Below are 18,988 nucleotides of genomic sequence, written 5' to 3'. Positions count from 1 at the left end.
ATGTTGTCAGTTGCCCTTCAGAGAAGTTGAACCACTTTACATTCTCACCAGCAACATAAAAGTGTGCCTGCTTTTCCCCAAATCTTTGCCAAATTTGTATATTATCAAGGGTTTTCACTTTTGCCTGTAGGATAGGTGGAAAGTGGTATTTCATTGTTTTAATTATTGTCCTTAATGAGCATTATTTCATGTGCTTAAAGCCGTTTGTACTTCTCTATTTCTGTGAACTGACTCTTCACGTTCTTAGCTCACTTTTAGTAGAGTGTTGGTCTTTATATAGCAAAGATGTTAGACCTTTGTTGTTTTCTCCAGTTTGTTTCTAATTGAAACATTATTACCTGCCAAATTCATCAGCCTGGCTGTGAATGAGTGTCATCAAAAGTTAAATTCCCCTCAAAAAGAGATTTACATCATTATCTAGGATGCAAAAAGAATATGCCACAAGCTCTGAAAGCACTTTTTTTTTTTTTAAATTTAAAATAGAAGTTCTTTAACTTTTTGGAACAATATCAGCATCATGGAAATAATTCTGTTACTTCCAGAGATGGCTATTGTGAAAGTTATAATATATATTTGTATGATCTCATGGTGTAATACTTTTTTAAAGCAGTTATTTTTATCTTATTCTCATATTCAGTATATAAGTATGTTCTTCTAGTTTATTTTTCTAGTATTTCTATTCTAATTATATGGGATTATTTTAAAGAAATTGGATGATATACAAAAGAAGATGAAAAATCATTTGTGATCCTTTAACCTAGAGATGTCTTATATTACAGTATTCTTCCTTCCAGGATTTTCTGTGTACATGTTTTGTGTATATTTTGTATATATATATAACTATACCTGAATTTGTTTTCTTTTTCATGATTGGAATTCTGTGTATAGTTTTATATGGGTTTTTTTTTCTGCATTTTCTCCCCAAATCCCCCCAGTACATAGTTGCATATTTTTAGTTGTGGGTCCTTCTAGTTGTGGCATGTGGGATGCCACCTCAGCGTGGCCTGACAAGTGGTGCCATGTCCCCACCCAGGACTTGAACCAGCGAAACGCTGGGCCGTGGAAGCGGAGCACGAGAACTTAACCACTCGGCTACAGGCCTGGCCTGTATATGTTCTTTTATGTTCTTTTTTTTTGGTTTTTCTTTTCCACTTATCACTTGAACTTTTTTTTTTTTTTAGTTTAATTTTCAAGTAGCTATTCATTAACAGGATACCTATTTTTGAGAGGTGTTATATCCCAATTAGTTAAAAAAAAAATGAGTCTCAGCTATTTGATATTGAAGAATGTGCTTTTCTGTTTCTGTCTTTTATTTTTTTAAATCAACCTAGAATATAATTAACTAGGTCCTGATAAGAAAGGGAGTTCCTTTGAATGGCTTTTATCCATCTTATTTATATTATGTTGGACAAGTTGTCAAGTTGTTAACCTTTATAAAGTGACTCCATGTATAGAATAAAAGGGAGAAGTTATGCATTTTTTTAACCTTTCCTGGCTTCCACTTCTTACAGGGCCAATACTCCCATTTGGTTTTACTGGCGGCATTTGACTGTATTGATGATACTAAGCTTGTGAAGCAGATAATCATATCAGTAAGTAATTCCAGTGGTCTTAAATTTAAGTTAAATTGATAGATCATTTGTGAGTGTGTAACTCTGATTTCACACTCTATGTAAAGACTTTGAAGTGTGCTTTCTGCCACTATTGTCTTCATTATTCAGTTGCCTCAATTAAGTCTGTTTTGGGGGTTTGCTTTATTCCTGTATAAACCATAATCTTGTAACTTGATATTAATAATTAATATTGCTTTTAATATGTAGAACTGGTTAAATTACAAAAACATGGCTTTTTAGACGAATTGACATATTAAATGAAAACTTAGCGATGTGGTGTTTAGATTTGATTAGAAATTGGTTTACACAGTAATTCTTCAGTTATCCAGGAACTCGTATCTGGCCAGAGGCTCTCCGTGACCTTTCTCCCCCTCCCTTTGGAGAAACTACCTCTGCACAGTTACCCAGCTTATCAATACATTTCTCCTAGACTGAGCTGGAGAAGAAAAACTGATAAAACTCACTCAATTGTGATACTTCTTAGAGCTTTCATGAAAGCTTTTGTAGCGTAAGATTAAAAATTACTATTAAAATTAACATGCTAGCTTCCTCTTTACATTTCAGCAATTCCTTCTCACCTGGTATAATGACCATAAAGTGGTAATAATTGGATGCAGTTTATTTAACCCTAAGTTTGCCTTCAGAAAAACTAAGCTGTCCTCTTGGAAAAGCTACTCCAAAGTAAAAACTGCCTTCTGAAATAATTTCCTTCATTCTGCAATTATTCCCGCTTTTTCCAACTTCCGAATCTGTGGTCCTCTCTTCTCTTCCCTTCCTTTATTTCTGTGTGCAGAGATAGAGGTGTCAGGTATATGATAGAGGTTGCAGGAGTAGGGATAAGAAATGGCAACATTGGTAGCAGTGACCAAACTCAGAAACGTTTTAAAAACCACATAATCTGTGTAGACATAAGTTATTCATCTGAAAATTACACAAACCTTTCTGTTGGATACACGGATAGGCTTCTTGGAGAAATCTTAGTGACAGAAGCTACTTTCATACCATCTGCAGGGAGAAGCGTATGGATGTTCAGAAAGAGACTTTACCTATTGGCATGTGGTGGTGCTGTGGCCCCTCTCTGTAGACTGTGTGGACCGGTAGAGCTGGGTGTATTGGACAGAATGTGTCAGCTAGTGGAGGGGAAGGAGATTTGCTTTCTTAGATGCCAGCTGTAGGTCCCAGTGTGTGTGAATTTCTCATGCCCTTGCTGTCATTTTCCAACTTTCCCCTTGACTATTTTAAGATTGTGATGACTTTCTTTGGGATAGGATTGTGGGAAGAAACAAGTTGGCAAGACTTTCATGTCACAAACTGAGTATTTTGACGTGTTCCTTGTGACTTTATTACCCTTTTGACTCCAATCGATAATGATTGTTTTTCATTCTGGTGACAGAGCTGTGAGGCCATAGATTGGCTAAATGAATAAAGTTGTTTAATGAAAATGGAAACAGGCTGGGCTATTGAAAGTCTGCTTTTGTTTAATATTTTCTGGACAAGTAAAATTTGCATAACTGTTCCAAATGGATTTCAAGAGAAACCAAACTTCCTTCAGGATTTGCCACAATTGTGTGCTAAATAAATTTTTTCCAAATACTTATCCCACTTAAAGTTGCTGTTGAAACAGTTTTAATTCCTTGGGCTTATCAGTTTGATTCCCACAACTACTTAACACACATTCCTAATGCCTTTCTCACACTTAGGGCAGCTTTCCCTCAGAGTGGCCTGATTTGCTGATATCTTGACTCCAGCTGACAGACGCTTAACAGGTTCTGTGTATCATTAAACTATGTAGCTAGTGATAAAATTCTGGAATGCTAATTGCTCTTGCATTTTTCCCACCCATCCACCACAAAACCTGTTGCAGTACGCAGTGCTTTTTAAAAATACCCGTGAAAGCTTAGTGTTGCCAAACATTCTGTTCAGGGTAACCAGACTTCCTGAAATGTCAGGTTGAAATCACATCCTGGTCAGCTGAGCCTCACCTTCTAAAATAGACACAGACTCTCCCACTTACCTGACTTTCCAAAATAAACATAAAATTTGATCAGTTTTACCCTGGAATTGCTGGTATGATGCAACTGCTTTGACAGCAGTGTTCTGAAAAGGAAATAAGTACATTGGCAGCTACTGTTTGAGAGTGAATAAATATTGATGCATGCTTTAAAATATATTATCTTTAAGATATACAGAAAGGTACAAAGCAATAAAGAACACCCACCCTCCCACCATGTGACAAAGAAGTAAAACTTGACAAATGCAGTTAAAGTTCAAGCCATTTGTGTCCCTGTCCCTGATTGTATATTGTCCCCATACCCACTGTGATGAATTTTGTATTTGTTATTCCCATGCATTTCCTTAGCCTTTCACTATATATCGATGTATATAGTACTCTTTTGCATGTTTACGAAGTCTATATAAATGACGTCTATATGTTTCTCCTGCAAACTCCTCTTTTCTTATGGCATCATATTTGTGAGATTCTTCAATCAGGGTCAGCAAGTGTTTTTTATAAGAGGCCAGATTGTAATTATTTTAGGCTTTGTGGGCCATCTATGATCACTGTCACCCATTCTTTGTTTTTTAACAGCCCTTTAAATGTGAAAACCATTCTTATCTTATAGAATGTACAAAAACAGGCTGCAGGTTGAATTTGACTCCTAGGCCTTAGTTTGCCTACCCCTATTCTAAATTACTCATTTTTCAATGCCAAATAGTATTCTGAGTATACTGCAGCTAATTTTTCCATTTTCCTATTGATGGACATTTAGATTGTTTACAATTTTAAAACCTTTTAAAATTTTTATTTTTTGATATTCAAAATAATTCTGTGAGCATTCTTGTTTGTCTCCTTGTTTCTGTAAGCATTTGCTTAGAATCATTGCATTGCTAAGTAAGCTGCACACAGGTTTATATGGAGTCACATGTCTGTATTTCCCACCCAGCCACTACAAAACCTATTGCATTATGCAGTGCTTTTAAAAATAGTTAAGAAAGCTTAGGGTTGCTAAGCATTCTGTTCATAGTAACTGGATTTCCTGAAATGTCAGGTTGAAATCATAGCCTGATAAACACTCCTCCTTTTCTCTTTTTAAGACCAAGCTCCAGTTCAATCTCCAGATAGCATTCTCTGATCTCCCAGCCAGACCTGGTCTTCCCATCTTCCCAACCCCTGTAATTTGTCTTTGCCATCCATTCCTGTAGCAGTTAATCATGGTCTGACGCAGGGCTCACAAACTCTGAAACGTTCGTTAACCAGGCAGGTAAATGAGTGAGGCAGGCCAGGTGCGGGGTGGGCTGGGCTGTGGGAAAGGAGAGAGTGCATGCCCTGTCCACGGGGAGAACCTCCAGTCTCTAGGAATATGAGCTCCATAGTGGGGGATCTTCCAATTTTGTTTCTTTTTGATTCTGGTAAAATACATAACATACAATTTACAATCTTAACCATTTTTTAAGTGTGCAGTGTAGTAGTATTAAGTATGTTCACATCGTTGTGCAACCAATCTCCAGAACTTTTTCATCTTGAGAAACCAAAATTAGGTGCTTTATACTACATCTTCCCATTTTTTGAGTGTGGCCGAAGAGGTAGACTTTTGGATAAAATCACCATATTTTTAAAACAGAACACTCAGGAGGCTGCAGTCACTGCCTCATGATCTAACCTTCCTTCTACACTTCCGTTATTAGCCATGAAAAGTTGCGTTATTAACTTTTTATTTACATCTCTTATGTTTACTCTTAACTTTTTATTAAGGTTCTCTTTCCTCTTCTGGTAGATTTTAGCTATTTCAGGTTCAGGCCTGTCTGTATTTCTTTTTGTCCCTGTGTACAACCTACCATAGTGTTGTGTGCACTGGAGGCTCGGTTCTCAGTAATGTCTGTGGCGTTTTGCATTTCCTTCTTCCAATGCAAATGCATGTGCCCTCCAACCCTGCTTCCAGTGTGCACCCTCTATTTTGACCTTTACATTCCTGTTTTAAAAGAGGGCTGGCCAAACAAGAGTGCCAAAGAATCTGGCAAGGCTTCCAACACAAGGAGGTCAGAAGTGGCCAAACATGTCTTCAGAAAGGAGATCTTTTGTTTTTCCCGCCCTTTACTTCTTCTGTTCACATGCCTGCTTTAGAGTAAAGCATGAGAAGAAGAAATTACAACAAATAGGCCTGTTGTGATTTTCTCCATGTTAATTCTTGGAAGAGGGAAAGCTAAGTCGAAAACCTTTAAAACTGAACCTTTGTTGTTGGGGTTTTCTCTCTTTTGAGGATGCCAAACTCACGACTCCACCAGCTTTATTTACTATCCCTGGTTAAAGATGGTTTAGTGTTAAGAGATGTGTTTTCAATATGAAAATAATTACTTTAGAGCAGTTTTCAGTGTGAATTTTCTGTTTTCTTCCTGGTGATGGCCCCCCGGTCAGGCAGGTGTGTCATTTCCTTTTACAGATAAGGGAATTGATGGGTAGAGAGGTTCAAGGATTTGCCAAAGCCTACTCAGCTTGAACCCAGAGACTGAATTCAGCACAAACTCAGCTCTCCCATAGCTGCCTCTTCCCTGTTTCTACACGTTACTGTACTTAGTGTTCTCCAGGTGATCATCTAGAAATTTCTCTCCTCTTTCTCTGTAACCCAGGTTAAAGAGAAACGAATTAGTACTCCATGATATAACAGCACTTAGACTATTCCCTTTTGTTTTTTCCAAGATGAATGTTTATGATGGTAGGAAAGCTGGAACAAGGGTGAGATGGGAGAGAACTAGATGATGTCACAATTTTAAGTAAACTTTTTAGTTTCATATGATTGTTTTGTAAACATTGCACTCTTTTAAAACCTTAAGTGAACATAAGTTTAGATTCTAAATTCCTTAATTATAAGCTGAAAGACAGTAAAAGTTCAATGAATTTGGGAACTAGTCCTTAAGTAGTATTTGTGCATGGATTTTATGCGTGTCTCGGAAGTCCTAGCTTCTCATGTGGAGGTGAGACCGTTTCTGCCCAAGCCATATGTGTCCCACTCATCCTTAAGTGTAGACTCCACAGTGAAGGTTAAGTGTATTGAGGAGTACAGTGCTGGCTTCATGCCACCCCCTTTCCGCCTTACACCAAGAAAAAAATTTAAGTAAAAATAAATAGCAGCCGTTTATACTTCCTCATTGCGTACTCTCCCCATTTTTTTTTCCTGAAAAAACAAGTGTTTCAAAGATATTATACCCCAGAGTGGTTTTTTAAGGTTTTTTTTTTTTTCCTCCCCAGAGCCCCCGATGCATAGTTGTGTATTTTTCATTGTGGCATGTGGGATGCCGCCTTCTTGTGGCTTGATGAGTGGTGCCACTGTCTGCGCCCAGGATTCAAACCAGCGAAACCCTGGGCTGCCGAAGCAAAGTGCGCGAACTTAACCTCTTGGCCACAGGGCTGGCCCCTATTTTTTTAAGGTTTTTATACCCCAGCAGAGTTGTGGGAGTTTTTTAATGATTGTAGAAATTGGCCTAAGCTGTGTATCATTCTCACTCTCTTCTGTCAACAAATGAAAGCATCTTTCTTCATTTATGAGTTGATTAAACCATAAGGAGAGGAAAAGCCACACTACAGGTAGCCCATGTGTGTGCCACTAAGTGCTTCCCTATCAGAAATGCATATATTGAGTCCACTTTAGGGCATGTTTACCTTGAAATTACAGGACAGCACCCACTCCCAGGATAAGGTATCTACATTTTTTCTATCTTCCCCTTTATTCTTGAAATTTTGAGATAATTTTCCCTGGATGGTTGAACTTTATATTCATTTTGACATGGTTAGATCTATTGCACCTATTCTCTGAAAACTTTTACGTCGTGTGGGGAAGTCTTTATATGGAACTGAAACTTCCTCAAAAGTAGGAGAGCCGTGGAGTTCAGAATCATGGAAATGGGCACTCATGTCATGTCTCGGCTCTGTCATACCCTGGACTAGTGACCTTTACTTTTCTACTATGCGTCACTTTACCTTTCTGAATCTTGGGCTTCTTATCTGTAAAATGAAGGTAACTATAGTACCTCTGTCATGATGATTTGAAGAATATTTAAGATGATGGACGTACCACTCTCGGCATAGGGTCTGGTTACTAGAAGCATTCAATAAGTGTTAGCTGCTATTATTAATTATAGGAAGCACAGTCTACTTTTGTGCAGAAAATGAGGGAAGCTTTGGATTTTAAAAAGAGAATGTGGTGTGTGAAATCTGGGGTTCCATCATCTACCTTGGAGTCACGAATTTCAGTGTCGTGATCCCCTGGTTGATGACTGGCTTAATTTTTAGCTTGGTTCCTTGCACTAAAATTACTAAGCTTGTTGTAATAAATAGGTGCTTAAGAGAAGAGTGGATCTGAGTATATTTTCTCATGGAGAATTCTTTTCCTTAAGAGGGGGTGTATGATTTCTTTGAAAGAGACTACAGGTGGGGTCAGGGGACCAAGACCAGTCAGAGCCCTGCCACTGACACCTGCGTCCTCCAGCAAGTCGCCTCTCCTCTTTGTGGGTTCCTCTTCTGTAAACCTGGGGAGCTGGATTGAATTCTTGCTGTGGCCCCAGCCGGTTCTGCAGAATGTCTGGTGCTCAAACACGTATGGCTTTGAATATCTATTAGGCTTGTAACAAGAAAAAGGAATGTTAGAGGGAGGAAAGAACATGGTTTTTCTGTTGCATGTTCTCTGTTAAGAATAAAGGAATTTTTAAGCAGTGACTTTTCTGTCTGAAGACATCAGCAAATTTACACGGGAGCTTAGTTGATGTGGGGATGACATTGCCTTTGTTACTTAAATTCAGGCAACTAGAAAAGGAGGTTACTGTTCTTGGTAAGTTGATTGGAAATGTCAGAGAATGCAATTATTTGTAACTGCTCCTTGGAGTCTCTGCATGTATTTCTCCCCTCCCCCTTTTGTTTTCAGTGCGATACTTAAACAGCCTTCATTTGCCATGAATAAGCAACCTAACTTTAAAAGCTTTATTCACTTGTTCTATTTTACAGAGTTTCTTTATCTCCCTTCACATACATCTCAGTGGGGAAATTCTAATAAGAACGTTCTTCATCAATGCTGATGCTACATTTAAGTGCAGCTGCAAGTTAACCCTGTCTACTCACTGACCCTAGCAAGCCATGTCCCTAGTAATAGTGGCCTAAGAAATACTGATTATAGTGAATGACCATAACTCCTTTAAACATTGTCAAGTCCTTGAGCTTGGTCAGTTATATAAATGGATTGTTCAGTAATGATAGTCACAGTGGAGAATCGATTCTGTGTTCTGAGTGTTGTAAATCTCTTTGTGCTTTAATGAGACGATTTCAGAATTGGCTCCACGTTTTCTGTTAAATACTTTGGGGAAAACAGTTAAGTATGTATCCTTCTTTACCGTTCAGATTCCGAGTGTACTTTATTTTAAACATATAGATTCATTTTTGTTTCTATAATTTTACAGGAAATTATCAGTTCGTTGCCTAACATAATAAATGACAAATATGGAAGGAAGGTCTTATTGTATTTACTAAGCCCCAGAGATCCTGCACATACGGTACGAGAAATCATTGAAGTACTGCAGAAAGGAGATGGAAACGCACACAGGTCAGAACAAATAGAATGGCTTGAGCCCTTTATTCCTCAGCTCTGGTTGTTTGTCAGTTTTGAGTAGCACATGCTTCCAGATGTCTGCTCACGCATGCATTCCTTCTCTCCTGCTCCTTCCCTTTTTAAAACTCAAAAAGTGAATTCCATTTTTAAGCCTGTAGTTTTGGCAGATTCTTAAAGCTTTTATCTTGAAAAGGAAATAAAGTGTCCTGCCCGAAGAATGCCTCTGAGTACCTGGCACATAGTAGGCACTCAAGTGTGTGGTTTGTTTTTGTTTTTGCTTTATGTTTAAAACTATTGGTACCACATAATTAAGTACCTTAGAGAGTAGAATCCAAAAAATAGTCTAAACATGTATTGTCTTGGAAGATATTTTGTTATTGTAGTTCCGTTTTTGGATTGGTGTGGGGCTTTTTTGTATTGTATAAGACAGGCTTTATTTATTGGGTGCTGTTCTGTGCCAGGCGCTATTCAGATCCTGGGGACACAAAGACGAAGGACAGATATCCCACCCTCAAATCGATGGCTCATCTACACATACAACGGAAAGAGACAATAGAGCGTGACACAGACTGTTATAAGCCCTTTGAGGTTTTTGTGAGAATGAAATCGCTGTGTTTTCTTTGCCATTTATCTTACCTTGATACTTCATTCAACATTCCAACAGTAAGAAAGATACCGCGATCCGCCGACGAGAGCTCTTAGAATCCATTTCTCCAGCTTTGTTAAGCTACCTGCAGGGACACGCCCAAGAAGTGGTGCTAGATAAGTCTGCCTGTGTGTTGGTGTCTGACATTCTGGGAGCTGCCATTGGAGACGTTCAGCCTGCCATGGATGCCATTGCCAGTTTGGCAGCAGCAGAGCTGCATCCAGGTGGCAAAGATGGAGAGGTAATGTGCTATTTATATGAGGCGGGAAAGCTGCGGTGGCTGCAAAAACTCCAGTCACTGAGAACATTGCTATGAAGAGAATTTTAATGATAATTATCTCAACTCACCTCATACCAGCAGTACATTTGGAAATTTTGAATTCAAAACACAGTGCCGTTACAACACAGTCTTTCCCAGAAACTTGTGGTGACTCCATATTACCTACAGAGTGAAACCAAAATCCTCTTAATGTGGCACTCTGTTGTCCGTGACTGGCCTCAGGCTGCCTTTCCAGCATATTCTATGCTCTTAATTCTGTTTTGAATTTGCTGTGGACTTTTCATCCCTCTGCATTTGTGTGTACTTCCCTCAGCCTCCAGTGCTGCCCATGTTTCATTTTCCTGTGCTCTCCCTGTTGAAAGCCTTTCTCATCCTTCAGGGTCCCCAGAACCCTCCTCCATGAAGTCTTTAGTAATTCCTTCTCATTAAAAAGTCTGCTCTTTCTGATAGCTCCTGCCTATATTATTTGGGCCTCATGTTATTCTGCCTTGTATCTTAAGTTCATTGATTCATGCCCTTGATATATATGCTAGGCAGTGGTCAACACTTTCCCCCCACCCCGCCAAAGCGTACCATTTTGGGGAACCCAGTATTTAAATAAATATACACACAAATAATTATTTAATTCAGTATTGAGATAAATGCTGTGAAGGAAAACTACGGGTTCTCTGAGATTGTGTAAGAATGGGAAGCAGCCTATTCCAGGAAGCCCTCCCTGAGGCAGTGAGAGCTAACCTGAGACCCAGAGGATTGGTAGCTCAGTGAAGAATGGTAGAAAGAAGATTCTAGGTAGAGGGAAGAGCACGTGCAGCAGCCTGAAGGAAGGAAGGAGTTCAGCGGATTTAAGAGTAGAAGGCCCAGGGGGCTGGAAATCAGTGAGCAGAGAGAAGGGGAAGGTGGGAGCCAGTTCACGCAGGGCCTTCATCAGCTCCTTAAACAGCGTTCAGCCTTAGGTTTTAATGTTTCTGCTGTAGTGTTCTGTCCCATAAGTTTATTTGTACTTCAGAAGTGCATATTGCCCTCTGAAAAGTGGTTAGCATGACCTTAAGATGGACACTGTGGTGGTTCTGTTCTAACTGGGGAGTCTGAACTGCTTTTCAGTGGCTATCTTGAGTAGTTATCTTTTTTTCACTCTGGGGATTGGAATAGCTCTCTGGTCCCTCCAGGTGTAATGGTTCTTCTCTTAAGCCGTGTAGAACTTTCAACTTGGCTTATTTGTATGTGGTAATACAGAATGGATTGTAGGCCACGGCATGGATGAAAACAGCTTTTTAAATTAACATCTTCTTGACCCCTTACAGCTTCACGTTGCAGAACATCCTGCAGGACATCTAGTTCTGAAGTGGTTAATAGAGCAAGATAAAAAGATGAAAGAAAATGGAAGAGAAGGTAGGCTGTGAAACTTGACCTTTTCTTGTGTTATGTGGAATTTCAGTAATTCCTGGCATCCCTGAACTTTATGCCGACCATCTAAGTTCAAATGAAAATTTGTTGAGTGTTTAGAAATGATGCCTGTGAATAAGAAATGATTTAGTGTTTGCAAATAATGCTTTAGTGAGTGCTGGAAATGTGTCCTATAATGCTTTAATTTTCGTTCTCTGTCCCGCCCTCTGTCATTCTTCTCCCTCTTCTGCTGCTTCAGACTTCTAACTGGGCTTGGCCATTGCCCTAAAGTGCCATTCTGTTCCTTGAGGATGTTGAGAGCAGAGTAGAGGGGGGACCCATTTGTGAGTATCATTGCCCCAGTTGAAAAGCATGATATTTATCTTTAGTTTTGAGGCAAGGATAAGCAGAAGAAAATTATCCACATCAGAGAATTTTGAACTGTTGCCTATTTGTCAGTGAAATACATGTGACCAAGGAGCAGGCCAGTCCTTGGCACTTCCTGGTTTTTTATAAACCTTATAGCTTCTCTGTAGAAATTCAGCTCACAAGAGGAGGACAGCATCTTTTACGTAGTTGAAAAGTTGCATACCATTCCCCACTCAGTCCTGTCTTTGACCAGACTTTCTCTTGCTAAACTCGAACTCCGTCTGGTATTTTAGCCGCTAAAGAGATTTTCCCCCCACTGAGTTAAAGCAGTTTGGGCTTTCCATTACTGCGTCTGAAAAAAGTGACAGATCGTGAATTTATGTCTCGAGGCAAGTCGCAGTTCTAATGGCTAGTGAGGCAATCACTATAGCAGTAGAGCTGTCACTTCTCACTCTTCCTCTGTGAATAGAGTCTGGGAGCTATGTTTACTGTAAATTTTTTGTAAAAGAAAACTTATAATAAATTTTAAAGAAAAAATAATCTATTGAATCATCTTTTTTGTTATTAAGAAGTTGGTGCACAGTTGAGCTGAGTTTATGTCAGAAAAGTTGTCTGGCTTACTTTTAAAATACAAACAATTTTCTAGTGACTTTTCTTCTTAATTAAATTGTACTGACAGCCCTAACACATGCCCATTTGGGCCTCCTGCATTTGTCATATTCACATAGTACCAAATGAGTGTGGCTAGCTGTCTAGGTTATCTATTGCTGTGTAACAAGCCACCTCAAAACTTAGTAGTTTTTGAAACAACAATCATTTGATCAGGGTTTGGTGGAGCTTGTTTGTGCTCTACTCAGTTATCAAGGGCTGCTCAGCTTGGGCTTGGAGCATCCACTTTCACAATGGTGGCAATGGCTGAGGCAAGCAGCCTCAGTTCCTCTCCCTAGGCTGCTTGGACTTCCTCAGAACATGGTGGTCAGGTTTTAAGAGAACAAAGCAGGTGCGTGGTAGTTTCACGATTTCGCCTCAGAAGTTATATTTAACTTCACTTTTACTGTACTCTCTTGGTTAAGTCAGTAACAAAGCCCCACCCAAATTCAAAAGAAGACATTGATCCTGCCTCTGGTGGAGGGGACGTAGGGGCAATATTCTAGAAGAACACAGAGGGCAGAAAATAGTGTTGTGGTCACCTTTGGAAAACACCATCTGTCTCACTAGTTGCTCTCTGTCCCTCCTTAGCATGTGCCATGAAAAGCTAAATAGCCATAGGCCTCTTTGCTTTTCAAGGGTCCTTACATTTGGATATCTTTGAGTGACTTATACATGCTACCTACCCAAGATGTTTGCCTTCAAGATAGACTGTCCCTACCTCCATCTGCACTAAGTCCTAGCCATCAGAATTTCTCTTTTGTCCAAGAATTGGTTACACTTAGATGGCACAGTGAATAAGATAATATACCAAGACCTTAGGAATCAGATGTACTATAATAACAAAAGATGAATGGTATTTTTGACGGGAGAATGTCTAGCTCTGTACAGAGAAACTACCAGGTGTCAGCCAGAACAGTCATTTGACCACTAGCTGTGTTCATGGCACTTTCTGAGTGAGCATTTTCCGTGAGGGAAAACATGATTCCAGCCAAACACGAGGTGCTGCTGTCAAACATTTACTTCCTGAATACCTTTCAGGTCAGGGTTAAATCATTAAATAGTACAAAGAAATGCAAACATGACCAAGTGAGTGTTTTATAAGAATTCATTGTTTCTCTTGAGTAATTACTGCTAAACATAGCTTAGGATTTGGATCAGAGTTGAAAGAAATGGCTGTATTAAAAACACATTATATAAGCCTGAGCTGGAATTTTTAGTGTTAAGAGATATTAGGTGAGACCTCTTCTTATTAGCTTTTATATTAAAACATATTTGCAGATCTAAGGGCAGTAGAAAAGGAGATTGGGAGTTTAAATCTTGCTATGTGGTATTCACTAAGTTTCAGTATATTTTGCAGGTTGTTTTGCAAAAACGCTTGTAGAGCATGTTGGTATGAAGAACCTGAAGTCCTGGGCTAGTGTAAATCGAGGTGCCATTATTCTTTCTAGGTAGGTATAAGGTGTGTCTTTCTCTGTGCAGTGTCCTCATCCTGAATGCCTGTTCATGCAGAAGACGCTTCCTTCACATTTATGTTTTGGTTCTATATTTATTTCCGCTAGTCCACTGTTACTCTCAGTCGCTCGTGGTCTGGACAGGTATACCAAATGTTAGAAGGCAAATGTACCTCTTGCATCAGTCATTTCAGTTCATCTGCCCTCCTTTGGATGTCCTGGATCATAAAATCAGGAGATCCACAGGTGCCGTTTGATTGTTTGACCACATTTATGGTTTTGACCAAAATGTGATTGTAATCCTTTTTTTTTTTTCCTCTCAAGAAAGCCATTTACATCTGATTAATTTGTAGGGATCTCTTTCACTACCTCCTGGTTTTCTCTCCAGATTATAGAGCCCCTCACACCCAATCATTGTAAATTACATAATTTGTAGAATTTGCAAGTGTATTATGTTTTCTGTAGCATTATTTTCACCATGATTAATTATAAATCCCAAAGAAATCCATAGCAACTAGTTTACCTATTGGCATATAGCATTTTTTGGCTAAAAATACGCATTATTAAATAGTAAGTCAATAGTTCAGCTAATATCATGACTCCTCATCTGGTCCTCATTCCTGTAAGCCTGTCGCAACCCATTTGCACCATCCTAAGAGACAAATGTGGAAGAGGGCATATCATTTTCTTATTTTGTTTTATTTTTTCCCTTGCTCTTTTAAATTTAAGTTAATTATTTTTTTTCAGATTCCACATATAAGACAGATCATACAGTATTTGTATCATGTGATTGTTTCATCATGTTTATGGTTTTGGCCAAAAGTGTAATTGTAGGGCCGGCCCAGTGGCGCAGCGGTTAAGTGTGCATGTTCCGCCTTGGCAGCCCAGGGTTCGCTGGTTCGGGTCCTGGGTGTGGACATGGCACCACTTGGCAAGCCATGCTGTGGTAGGCTTCCCACATATACAATAGACGAAGATGGGCACAGATGTTAGCTCAGGGCCAGTCTTCCTCAGCAAAAAGAGGAGGATTGGCAGCAGATGTTAGCTCAGGGCTAATCTTCTACAAAAAAAAAATAGTTGTGTTCTTTTTAATGAATTAGTCTTGTCCCTATGAAAACTGTGACAAAGTTGTTTTTTCAGTCATGACTGACTTTACATGTAATTTTGTTGCAGTATTTTCCAACTATTCTAAAAGGATTCTGGAAGCATTTGCTACTGAAGTCTGCATGCTATTCACTTATTTCTAATTAAAATGATAGAAAACTGATGATTTGTGAATTTTGAGGCGTATGCTCAATTTGTGTGTTGTTCGCTGGACATAGTTATGTTGCATTTATAATTTACAGGTCATTGAAATTTCCATGCATTCTATTCTCAGAATAGAAGTTGTCTTTTATTAACAACATTCATTTTAAAATAGATTTGCTTGTTGTTTTGAGGCATTCACTGTTGATTTTTTTCCGTTGCTGTGTTGCTGAGGTTTGGAAGAACAGATATTAATCTTAGTTTGAATTTCCCACAGTATACTCACGTGTAACATGCTATGCAATTTGATCTGTACTCTTTGTAAATGTGATAAGTGTTTCTTCATTATATAATATGTGCTCACAAACACACACACTCCATATGGAGCATTCGTTTCTTCAGGTGTGTCAGTATCTCCAAATATATGGGTGATACAGATCATTTTGTTCACTTCTCATTAAAATTAGTTAATTTTCCAGTTGATGTTGAACAGCCAGAATCCATTAGCTGAAACATGAACTTTTTTGATAGAGTTTTTTTACCAGGCATTTGGAGTATTAAATACCTACTTGCCACATTCTTTTGTAATGTTACACTCAATTAACTAAAAATTTCAGTGCTGCCATGAAATTAATTTATAAAGATTGCTCATCAATCAGAGCTCCCCTGGGTGGATTTCAAACATAAGAAGGATACCATAGGTTTATTATGGAACAGTACTTAGAATTAGAACAGGAGCACATACACTATTTGAGGTTCTGAAGGAGGTTGAACTATAGATACCCTAGTAATTGGTTAATACAATAATTGTTTTTGTTTGGTTTTAGAATATTGTCATGTGCTTAACTTGTTTGGTAAAATTCTCTGCTTGTTTATGTTTTACTTAAAACTTCTGCAACTTTTTTTCTCTCTCTTTTTTTTTTTTTTTTGCTAAACCTTTTTTACACTAAGTGAAAAAGCATTCTAGGCGAAAAAAGAAAATCAGCCTTGTATGCAGTCTGAAAAATAACTGAGGGAAGGAGAATTCCCTGGCATTTAAAAACATGGGCTCTAGACAGAGTGCCTGGGTTCCAGACCCAGCACGCTGTGTAGCCTTGGGTAAATTATTCAGCTTTTCTGGGTCTTAATATTTTTGGTTGTAAAATTAGATTAATAACAATCCTAGGATGTTATAAAACTAAATGAGATGGTGTGTATAAAATGCTTGGCTTTATGTCTGATATGTGTGTTCAATATTAACTTATTACTATTATGTGTTATGTGACTGTGTGCTTAACCAAGGTATATAAAATAAAAACACCTGGTGAGTCACAAATCTGTTAAAAGGGCACTTTACTTCTCAACTTTTTCACCTTTGCAGGTGGCAAGCTCTACTCGTTGCTTGTCTCCTGCAAATAGTGGAATGCTGCTTGGTGCTGCTAACTTACCCTCCTCTTTATTGACGTGATGGAAGTTACTGGGACCAGGGACTTTCAAAAATGCCAACTGACTTCTTTCTAGGATGTGTTTCAGAGGTCAACATTTAAATGTGGTTGTGAAGAAGTGGGGAGACCAGGAAATTCAGCCCTGGTGTTCTGTGGTCAAGTGCCTGTGTCCCAGCCCCTGTTTAAAGAGAAAGGGGCCTTCTTTGTACCAGCCTCCAGGGCTCCAGTCATCTTTGGGGATAAAGCACTCCAGCAAGGTTTCAGAAAGTAGAGCTGATGTTTTATTTAGTGGCTCACATTTATTAAGTGCCTACTAAGTGTCAGGGTCTGGCTAGGTGCTTTAGATACAAGATCATTTGAGCCTCAAAAAACAACCCTGTTTGGTAGAAGGTGGAATTCTGTTTTGATCCCATTCTACAGGTCAGGAAATTGAATCTGTGAGAATTTAGATAGCATGTTCTTGGTAGTATAGTTACTGAGTGGCAGAGGCAGGTTTTAAATCTAGGCAGTTAAAACGCTCCAAGTTAAGGCTCTTCTTCCTTTGACTAAATGTTTTAGCCTTCATCCTTTGACTAAATGTTTTAGCTCCAGCGTTCAGTGAGAAGGAAGGCCCTTCACAGCTTAGATTTCATGCCTCCACCTTTCCTCTGGGTGCCCCTACTCACTCGTGTTAACTCAGTCACTCACTAGGCATTTCTTGGCCATCTGCTCTGTACGTGTGGTGCCATGAAGTAAAGAAAGAAAACACAGGGTCTCTGCTCTCGAGTTTACCTAGGTGGGTAAGGAAGGGTGGAATACGTGTAGTAAATAATGTTAGGGCAGTGTGTCAGTCGTAAGATGAGCAGAGTGAAGCTAGGACCAATTCTACATGGAACAGAGTTGCTCCTGTGTTTGCTTGAGTGATTCCACCAGGAACATTATAAAACCTTTTTTATTTATGTGGTTTTAGAATATAGGCTACTAGCCTCCATCATTCATCTGATGGATAAAAAAGAATTATAAGACTTGTCTCACAAGTCAATTTTTATATTGTGAATGCGGATAGTATTTGCAGATGATTTAGGGATTTTTACAAAATTTAATTTTTTGTTTCTTAATTTTTGTCTTCTCTCTTCAGCCTTCTCCAGAGTTCTGATCAAGAAGTTGCAGACAAAGTCAAAGCTGGACTGAAAAGCCTGATTCCTGCACTGGAAAAACACAAAAGCACCAGCAAAGGAATAGAAACTCTACTGGAAAAACTGACTACATAAGTGGAAGCAGTTAAGAGCGAGATGGAATTGTTTTCCCTGTTCTGTTCTGTTTTCCTAGTGCAGAAAAGAAGGGCTAGGGTCCACGTTACTGCAATTGGATGCTCTGTAGATGTGTTTCTTCTTTGTATGAGAATCTATTTATAAAATGGTTTCTAAAAATGGTCTTTTTCTTTTAATCCCTGCCATCTCCTCTATCATATTGAGTGTAAGTAAATTGCAGTGTGAGGCAGTAATGTAAAAGGTTTAACAGTTGTATGCAGTGGGACCAGCCACATATATTTAAAGCTGTTGCTTGAAGGCCAGCCTGGTGGTATAGAGGTTAAGTTTGTGTGCTCCACTTTGGCAGCCTGGGGTTCACAGGTTTGGATCCCAGGCGTGGACCTACACACCGCTCAAGCCATGCTGTGGCAGCGTCCCACATACAAAATAGAGGAAGATGGGCACAGACGTTAGCTCAGGGCCAGTCTTCCTCACAAAAAATAATAATTATTAATCCCTAAAGTAGTTACCTGAGTTGACTCAGGGGAGAAGACATCTTCAGTGAGCAATAGTCTGAGAAGGCTTCATGAAGGAGGTAGGACTTGAGAGGATGTCAAAGGAAGGCAGGATGTGGAGAAAAGGCAAAGGGAGTCTGGTGGCAGCAGTGAGGTGTAGAAGTTACTGGTTTTGGACTGAACTTCAGGAAGCCTCAGGGCCTTGATGGGTACAGGGCAGGGGCATGCCTCTAGCTGCCTTATGGGTTGGTTCCATGCTAAATTTTGCTTGAAAGCCACTTGAGTACGTGAAGACTTGTAACAAGGGGGACATGCACTAGATGAATTAGGGGATCACAATGGGTAGCAGTGTTAAGGTCAAGGTCCCTGGGAAAATCTATCTTTGGGTCGGGGCCTTCCAAGTAAATAGCTCCTTATGGTGAGACTTTCTCCCTTGGGACTGTCCCCAAAGTAGTTGAAGCCTGTAGGGTTTGAGGATGTGCAGATCTGTTAACAGTGCAGAAGTTTGAATTTAAGTGCTGGTAGGATGTTTGAATTTTAAAACTGCTTGGCTTTTAGCAACAAAGCTTGGAAGGATTGGTAGATGAGTCAGG

The 18,988-nt window shown here is 39.2% G+C and overlaps 1 protein-coding gene across 6 annotated transcripts in view; it reads left to right on the top strand.

The window, feature by feature from the left end:
* Window positions 1–18,060, top strand: part of PUM3 (pumilio RNA binding family member 3) — a 40,693-nt gene extending 22,633 nt beyond the window's left edge. For 4 of the 6 annotated variants that reach the window (XM_008543831.2, XM_008543817.2, XM_008543824.2 and 1 more), the window contains 6 exons: window positions 1,512–1,592; window positions 9,054–9,196; window positions 9,867–10,089; window positions 11,430–11,517; window positions 13,889–13,979; window positions 17,769–18,060. In XM_008543831.2, coding sequence (XP_008542053.1) covers window positions 1,512–1,592; window positions 9,054–9,196; window positions 9,867–10,089; window positions 11,430–11,517; window positions 13,889–13,979; window positions 17,769–17,901 — 759 coding nt within the window. In that variant the 3' untranslated portion in view covers window positions 17,902–18,060. Of the gene's footprint in view, window positions 1–1,511; window positions 1,593–9,053; window positions 9,197–9,663; window positions 10,090–11,429; window positions 11,518–13,888; window positions 13,980–17,768 lie in introns of all 6 variants that reach the window. The other 2 variants (XR_011531767.1, XR_011531768.1) reach the window with 1 other exon arrangement.
* Window positions 18,061–18,988: the final 928 nt, after the last annotated feature.

Source organism: Equus przewalskii, chromosome 22, assembly GCF_037783145.1.
Source record: "Equus przewalskii isolate Varuska chromosome 22, EquPr2, whole genome shotgun sequence".
NCBI classification, from domain to species: domain Eukaryota; kingdom Metazoa; phylum Chordata; class Mammalia; order Perissodactyla; family Equidae; genus Equus; species Equus przewalskii.
Note: the sequence above shows the minus strand (reverse complement) of the source record. Positions and strands in the feature narration are given on the sequence as shown.